The 9,103-nt window shown below is 42.0% G+C and overlaps 1 protein-coding gene across 1 annotated transcript; it reads right to left on the bottom strand.

The window, feature by feature from the left end:
• Positions 1 to 7,689: 7,689 nt before the first annotated feature.
• Positions 7,690 to 8,631, bottom strand: LOC136142250 (olfactory receptor 1f45-like). The gene has a single exon (XM_065900260.1). The coding sequence runs from the start codon at positions 8,629 to 8,631 to the stop codon at positions 7,690 to 7,692; it is 942 nt and encodes a 313-aa protein (XP_065756332.1).
• Between the last annotated feature and the right edge of the window lie 472 nt (positions 8,632 to 9,103).

Genomic DNA, 9,103 nt, shown 5'->3' with positions numbered 1-9,103 from the left:
CATGCTGATAGCAGTGGCTTGCGCCTGTCTCTGGAGCTCATTTAGATGGTGCTCTGTATCCCCTCTCCTCGTGCAACCGAAAACAATTGTCTCTTGTCTCTTAGGCAGGTCCAGAGTTTTTCCTGGACTCCCTCTCGGCTAGCTGTGGCACACTAGCCCCCTTCAGGCTGTGTTCACGCAGCCAACCCCAGTCCTCTCCCTGGGGTCTGATCTCCGAACGCAAGCCTCAGCTCCCAGCCCCCACCCATCCCAGCCAGAAGGTGAGCAGACAAGCCTCTCCAGCTGGTTATGCTGGTTGGCACTGATCCTCTGTGCGGGAGTCTCTCCACTTTGCCCTCTGCACCCCTATTGCTGTGCTCCCAACCATGACTCCAAAGCTTCCCCGCCTCCACCCTGTCTCCACCAGTGAAGGGGCTTCCTAGTGTGTGAAAACTTTTCCTCCTTCACTGCTCCCTCCCAGAAGTGCAGGTCCTGTCTCTATTCTTTTGTCTCTGTTTTTTCTTTTTACTTTTGCCCTACCCAGCTATGTGGGGAGTTTCTTGCCTTTTGGGAAGTCTGAGGTCTCCTGCCATTGTTCAGTAGGTGTTCTGTAGGAGTTGTTCCACATGTGGATGTATTTCTGATGTATGTGTGGGGAGGAAGGTGATCTCCACGTCTTACTCCTCTTCCATCTTGAAGGTCCTCCCCTCATTTCTTCAGCTTTTATTGAATTTTTTACAATATTGCTTTTGTTTTATGTTTTGTTTTTATGGCCGCAAGGCATGTGAGACCTTAGCTCTCTGACCAGGGATTGAACCCACATCCCTTGCATTGGAAGGTGAAGTGCTAACCACTAGACCACCAGAGAAGTCCCTCATTTCAGTTATTGTGTTGTTCATCACTGTTTGTTTGTTCTGTAGTTCTTTTATGTCCTTGTTAAACATTTCTTGTATCTTCTCAATCTGTGCCTCCCTTCTATTTCTGAGATCTTCATTCACCTTTAATGTCATTACTTTGAATTCTTTTTCAGATAGATTACTGTTTTCCTCTTCATTTATTTGGTCTTGTGAGTTTTTACCTTGCTCCTTTATCTGCAACATATTTCTCTGTCATCTCATTTTGTCTAACTTACTGTGTTTGTGGTCTCCTTTCAGCAGGCTGCAGGGTCTTGCTCTTGCTTCTGGTGCCTGCCCCCTGGTTGTTGAGGTTGGTCCAGAGGCTTGTGTAGGCCTCTTGGTGAGAGGGACTGGTGCCTGCACTGTGGTGGGTGGAGCTGAGTCTTGCCCCTCTGATGGGCAGGGCTTCATCAGGGGTTGTGCTTTGGGGTGTCTGTGAGCTTAGTACAACTTTAGGCAGCCTGTCTTGCTGATGGGTGGGGCTGTGTTCCTGTCTTTCTGGTTGTTTGGCGAGAGGCGTCCAGCATTGGAGCATGCAGGCATTTGGGTGAAAGTGGGTTTTGGTGTCAAGATGTATACCTCTGGGAGCACTCAGGCCTATTAACATTTTCTGGGGCCAGGAATTATCTGGTGTTCCAGCATCCTGGACTCAGCGCTCCCATCCCAGAGGCCCAGTCCCAACCCCTGGCTGGGGAACCAAGACCCCTCAAACCAGGCAGTGCAGCCAAGAAAAAAAAAAGAAAAGAAAAGAAGCAGTCAAACAAAACCCAAGACAAATAGCAAAAACAAAGAAACAGCAGCAACAACAGCCAAAAGAAAAGGAAAAGATAACAAACAAACAAAACCCAAGACAAGTGATAAAAGCAAAACAAAATAAACAAACTATGAAACAGACCCCAAAACACAAAGAAAACAAAATAAGAGAACAACCAAACAAACAAAAAAACCCCAAAATGAAAACAAACAATAAAAACAAAACACACAAAAAAGAAAAACAGAAAGCAAACTAAAAAAAAAAAAACATAACACAAACACAGAAAAACAATCAAAAAAAGATAAAAATAAAACAAAAACAAGAACAGAAACAACAAAAAAGTAAAATAAAAATATTAAAAGAAAAAATACATTAAAAAGTTAAAAAAAGAAAAAAAAATAAAAAGAACAAAACAAAAAAATAGTAATAATAATATTTTCCTGGGGCCTCCACTGTCAGTGTCCTTACCCCCACAGTGAGCCACAGCCAAACCCTGCCTCCACAGCAGGCTCTCCAATACCTCTAGGTAGGTCTCTGGACCCACTGTGGGCACTGTGGGGTCAGCTCAGACTCTGACCTGGCACAACTCCCATGTGTACTTGCCCCCAGAGTTCACAGCTGCTAAAGCTAGACTGGTCTCAATCGTGGGAACACTTGCCCATTCAGATATTCCACAGATGCAGGGTTTACCATGCCAATTGCAGGGATTTAATCCACAGTTTGTGCAGGTGCAAGGAAGAGATTTCTGTTCCTCTTCCTTAGTCACACAGCCCCTGGAGCTCAGCTTTGCTTTTGGCCCCACCTCTGCATGTGGGCCACCCTCAGGCATCTTTTCCCTGCCCAGGCGAGAGGGGCCAAAAGCGGTAACTGATTGGGGCACACTTACTTGCTCAGGCTGGGGAAGGATAAGGCGGCCACAACTAGGGCATGCGCAAAGTGCCTGTGGTGACAGAGACTGGAAGGAAGTTGCAACAGCCTACAGTGTGCTTGCTCTGGTGGGAGTACCTCCCAGTGCCCACAGAGGCAGGGGCTGGCATGTGGGGAGAGAGTCTGGGATGTAGGCTCCGCCCCTTGCACACCACTCAGCAATGGTGCCTTGTTTCCAAGGCAGACCACACTTCCTCTAGGAGCATTCCTGGCCATGGAGCTCCTCACTCCTGTCCTCGGAGCCCCTCACTCCCATCCCCTCAGGTTTTCTCCAAGCAGCCGATAGCGGTCCTCTCTCTGATCCACTCTCCTAGCCCCACACTTTAGCGCTCAGCCCCTGCCAGCATTGGCAGATTCCCATCTCAGGCTGGGGCACCCAGGGCTGATTCCCAAGGAGGCTTTGGCATGAGCGGCATGCGTGGGCCCACCGGGGCCTGTGCAGCCAACAGAGGCTTTGGCAGTGTCAGCACTCAGGACCTTGGAGCCTGCACAGATGGAGGAGGCCTTGGCTTGAGGAGCGGGCGAGCCTGTTCAGATGGGTGCCCCCCCCCCAGTGCCCACGGAGGCAGGGGCCAGTGAGGGGGTAAGGGGTTGCAATGCTGACCCCGCCCCTTGCATGCCACTCAACAGTGGCACCTTGCTTCTATGGTGGCCCAGGCTTCTTCTGCAACATTCCCAGTTGTGGGGCTCCTTACTCCATCCCTTCAGGCTGTCTCTTCACAGCCAACAGCTGTCCCTTCCTTGGGTCCTCTCTCCATACCCCACTTTCCAGCTCCCAGGCCCCCACTCTACCAGGGGACACATGACTCATGCTGGGGTGTGCAGGGCTGTGGCACAGACCATGTGCACAGTTCTTACTTTGTCCTGCCTTCCACAGACTGGTTACTGCATTCTGCTCTGATTCCCTGAAGGTCTCTTTCTGTCCCAACTGATTTCCCCACCGTGAGCGGGGCTTTTCTGAGTGTGGGAACCTCTCTTCACCTTCAGCTCCCTGCCAGGGGTGCTGGTCCCTTCCTGTTTACTCTTCTCTTTTCTTTTTTTCTTCCTTTCATCCTATGCAGTTGTGTGGGGATTTTTCTTGTCCTTTTAAGTGTCCGAGGTCTTCCACTAGTGTTCAGCAGGTGTTCTGTGAAAATCATTCCACTTGTAGATGTATTCTTGACATATTTGTGAGGTGAGGTGAATTTCACGTCCTCCTATTCCGCAATCTTGACTACTCCCCCCCAAGACTCATATAATCTTAAGTCATTCTTTCACAATGAGTTATTTAGCACCTACTTTGTGCTTGCCATTGCTTTAGGCATTTGGGATACATCATTGAACAAAACTGACAAGATCCTGCCTTCTTGGAGCTTACATTGAAGGGGTGAGGAAAAGACACACAGAAAACAATAAACATAATAAATAAGAAAAGTTTTTAATAGATTAAAGGTGGCAAGTGTTGAAGAAAACAAAAGTAGAGCAGGATAGGGAAGCTGGAAGTGCTGGGGGTGGGGTGAGGGCATGTTGCAAAGCTAAACAGGGGTGCAAAGACTTGAAGGCATAGGCTTTAGCAACACTGATATCAAAAGGAATACATCTATGCCAAAAGTACATCTAAGACCTCACCTGTTACATTTCTAAAACTTCTATATTACATGTATATCCTTATATATATTCTTTATATATTTTCATAGAAAAAAAATACACCAAAATATCACAATGGCTATCTGTAGAAAGTGGGATTGTGGTGATTTTTAAATTTTATCTTTTATATAGTTTACTGTATTTTCTAAATTTTATAACATGAGTAGGCCCAGTTTTATTATCAAGAATAAAACAATATATGATATTTTTAAAAATGTGAGATTCATTCAACAGTGATTATTCAGAACACAATCAGTCAATCCATAATCAAAGAAAGGGTCTTGTCTGCTACATCAAAAGATTAGTTAAGGAATATATCTTTGCATGGAATAAGCCAAAATAGAGTATTCTGAAAAATGAAGTGTTAAGGGGCTGTGTGAGCTTAATGACTCTTTGCTTTAATTGATGTATTTTTAATTTAAAAATTTTCAATTATTTATTTAATTGAAGTATAGTTGATTTGCAATGTTTCAGGTGTACAGCAAAGTGATTGTTTCACATATATATATTCTTTTTCAGATTCTTTTCCATTATAAGTTATTGCAAGATATTGAATATAGTTCTCTGTGCTATACAGTAGGTTCTTGTTGTTTGTCTGTTTTAAATATAGATGTGTGTTTCTGTTAATCTCATATTCCCAATTGAGTTCCCCCCCTTTCCCCTTTGCTAACCACTAGTCTGTTCTCTACGTCTGCGAGTCTGTTTCTGTTTTGTAGATAAGTTCATTTGTGTCATAGTTTAGATTCCACATATAAGTGATATCACATGATATTTGTCTTTCTCTGTCTGACTCACTTCACTTAGTATGATAATCTCTCGGTACATTCATATTGCTGCAAATGGCATTATTTCATCCTTTTTATGGCTGAGTAGTATTCCATTTATATATATATATATATATATATATATATATATACCACATCCTCTTTATCCATTCATCTGTTGATGGACATTTAGGTTGCATCCATGTATTAGCTATTGTAAATAGTGCTGTTATGAATATTGGGGTGCATGTATCTTTTCAAATTAGAGTTTTCATTTTTTCCACATATATGCCCAGGAGTAGAATTGTAGGAACATATGGTAGTTCTATTTTTACTTTTTTAAGGAACCTCCATACTGTTCTCCATATTGGCTGCAACAGTTTACATTCCCACAAACAGTGTAGGAGGGTTCCCTTTTCTCCACACCCTCTCCAGCATTTATTATTTGTAGACTTTTTAATGATGGCCATTCTGATTGGTGTGAGGTGGTACCTCATTGTAGGTTTGATTTGCATTTCTCTAATAATTAGTGATGTTGAGCATCTTTTCATGTGCCCGTTGGCCATCTGTATGTCTTCTCTGGAGAAATATCTATTTAGGTCTTCTTCCCATGTTTTGATTGAGTTGTTTGTTTCTTTTTATATTAAGCTGTATGAGCTGTTTGTATACTTTAGAAATGTTTTAATTGATGCTTTAAATTAAATATCCAATATCAGTCCCTGATGGTATTGGTTAAAAAGGTATTCATCATACAGAGTCCTGCTTAAGATTTTATGTTGAACATGATGAAGGAGAAGGAGAAATTGGGGAGGGAAAGGAGGAAGGGGAGTATAAGAAGGAGAAGAAGAAAAAGAAGTAGAAGGAGGAGGAGAAGACAGGGAAGCATCTAGTGCTTCTAGACTTTTTAATTTCCAAATTTTTGTAAACTGATACTTTTGTAAAATAAAACAAAAACTTCATAGCAATGTGAAATTGCTCTATATTTCTAATAGTTTGTCTCAGTTTCTAAACTTATCTCACCTCAATCCCTCTGCTGACCAGTAACAAATAGTTTTGAGATTAGCATAGGTCGGCAAACTACACTTTGAGTGCACTGACTGAACTATTGTGGTGTCACAGCAAAGCCACAAACCCAACCCTGAAGGCGGAACAAAGAGCTAGGTTCATTCAACCAGACAGTATAACTGGAATATGTTTTAGCAGTATCAGATGCATGAAAAGCCTGAAGTTTCCTCCATGATCAAAGGTTAGGATATTACACAGATACAGAATAAAAGAGCCCAGGTATCATGTCTTAAGTTTCATAACCACACCTCAAATCCTCATATTCTTGTGTATGTTGAATACCTGATTTTCTTTATGTTTCTCTTGATTAATTTTGGACTCCTGGCACCCACCCACTGTGGCACTTTAACAGCCTTCTGTCTCAGAAAGTTTTAACCTCTAACATGTTCTATATCATCAATGGGGGTAGCTAGGAGGCAAAAGTTAGTATACTGTTTCATGAATTGTATCAATGGGACACTAAGCTCAGAGAGATTAATTGAGTCATCTAGTATTACTCAACAAGTCAGCAGAAGATAAACTAAAAATAAATTTTCTGTTTTGAGAGATGACAATTGTTTTATTCAATTTGGTTTACTGAATACCTACCCTGTTTCAGGCATTATACTAGGCTAGAGCTACAGAGACTAATAAAACATAGTTCCTGTACACTGTAAAGAGATCAGATCATCTTGGATAACACTGACAAATATAATTATAATTAATTGTGATAAGTGATACAATAGTAAAATAAAGTGCTACAGGATCCTAGAGGAGAGAAGGGAATAATTTTACCTAGAAAGGTGTAAGAATTATGAAATAATTCACAGAGAGTGTAAGACCTGAGATGGAGCCTTAAAAAGTGTCAAATGTCTGTAGGAAGAGAGAATGGAACAGATATTCCAAGGAGAGGATGTAACATGTACAAAGACAAGAGTCATGCAAATCCATATACTGCCCAAAGAATGACAAAGTGTCCAGTGTACCTGGGATGTAGGGTGTTCAAAAGATGGTGAGCAGGTAGTGAATGATGATTCTTACTTCTGTAAATGTAGGTGAGTGCAGGTGGTAGAGGATCTTAGATGCTGAAGAACTTAAGCTTTGCTGGGGAGCCTCTGTAGGGCTCAGAGCAGGACAAATGACATGATAGTTTTTGCCTTAGTTTGTTTATCTTCTATGACTGCATCTTTTTTCTTGCCTAGTACATGAGAATGATACAGTATTCACCCCAAAATATTAGTGTGAATCAAGTCATTGTTTGGAAGTTGTGAATTTCAAAATGGTATTATCTGTAAGATATTTTGAACTATTGTCATCAATGTTTTCTTCCTTCCTTCCTCTTTTCCTCCCTTCCTTCCTATCAGTGATCTAGCATGTAGGGTTTGGTAGAGGGGGAAAGGAGGCACCAACCAAAAATTAGAGACCAATTAGTAAGTACTGACTACACAGCCATAAGCTTATTCAGGTAAAACTCTGTAAATTATGAAGGACTGTGGAGTAAAGGAGCATTTTTGTTTTGTTTCATTTTGGTATTATTTTTATGGAGAGATGAGTCTGATCTAGAGTCTTGGACCTGTATTTGGGGCAGGAAATGGATGGGGAAGAAACTACCATGGTGGCACAGTAGCCTGAGGCTTTGGATCCTCTCTGTGCTCATCTAAGTCTAAGAAGTTGATACAGGTATTTCTTATGGCAGGGATCACCATCCCCAGAAATAGATTTCCCTGGTGAGTAGTCTCCTCAGTGCTCCTTTCATGTCCTTGTTCCTTAGACTATAGCGGAAGGACTTCATCATGGGAGTTACAACCGTATACATGATGGCAGCCACCTTATCCCTTTCTGCTGAGTAGGCAGAAGACGGAGGAAAGTAGACCCCAACAATGGATCCATAGAAGAGGGCCACAGCTAAGAAATGGGAGCCACAAGTGGAGAATGTTTTCCACTTCCCCTTGGCTGAAGGAATCCTAAGTACAGTGCAACCAATAAGGGAATAGGAGACAAAAATGAAGGTGAATGGGATGAAGATAACTGATCCCCCAATGACTAGGATTGTCAAATCATTGATCTGGGTGTCTAAACAAGCAAGCCTTAACATGGTTTCCAGGTCACAGAAGAAGTGTGGGATTTCTCTCTGATCACAGAAATTCAGGAGGCCCAGAAGACTGAGATGCAGTACTGAAACAAGATTAGAGACAACCCATGGAGTCACTACCAGCAGGACACAACCCTTGGGACTCAGTAATGCAGCATAGTGTAATGGGTGACAGATGGTAATGTTCAGGTCATATGCCATGGCTGCCAAGAAGAAATTGTCCAGGTCCACCAGCAACATAAAAAAGTACATTTGTGTAAGGCACCCTACAAAAGAGATGATTAGGCTCTGGCTTTGGATGTCTGCCAACATTTTTGGGATGGTAGTGGTTGTGAAGCAGATGTCAGTGAAGGATAGATTGCCAAGGAAGAAGTACATGGGGCTGTGGAGGTGAGCGTCATTGATAATAGCCAGGATGATAAGTAAGTTTTCCACTATGGTAACCAGATACATGCACAGAAACAGCATAAAGATGTGCTGCTGCTGTTCAGACACCACTGTGAGTCCCAGGAGGAAAAATTCGGAGATAGTTTGGTTTCCTTGGTGCATGATTTTGCTGTGTCTAAAACGGGAAAAATTCGACTTCACCGTAAAATGGTAACATGACACAAAATCCAGTCAGAGGACATTGTACCATATTATAGAAGTGAATCAAGCCTTGGAACCAGATAGTCTTTGTCTGATTTTCTGCTTACCAAAATACAAGCTCCACAAGGGCATTGATTTTATCTACTATGTTCAGTGCAATACACCAGTGTTAAAGACAGTGCCCAGCACATAGTAGGTGTTCATAAATATTGGTTGTATTTATACAAGAATGAGTGAATAAATTAAAAAAGAAATATTTTGAATTTACCACTCAGTATCTTCATGACTGTTATCTGTGCTTTTCTAAGATTATTTCATCAATTTTAAAATGTGGAGAATACCCACTTTATAGGATTTTTGTGAGGATTACAAGGACATATGTAAAATGCCCATATCTGTATTTTAGCTATTGCTGCACAAATAGTAGCTGATA

This window comes from Phocoena phocoena, chromosome X, assembly GCF_963924675.1.
Source record: "Phocoena phocoena chromosome X, mPhoPho1.1, whole genome shotgun sequence".
Taxonomy (NCBI): domain Eukaryota; kingdom Metazoa; phylum Chordata; class Mammalia; order Artiodactyla; family Phocoenidae; genus Phocoena; species Phocoena phocoena.
Note: the sequence above shows the minus strand (reverse complement) of the source record. Positions and strands in the feature narration are given on the sequence as shown.

What these genes read in the sequence shown, in the direction of transcription:
- LOC136142250 (XM_065900260.1), bottom strand. Translation starts at nt 8,631, where the DNA reads ATGCACCAAGGAAACCAAACTATCTCCGAATTTTTCCTCCTGGGACTC.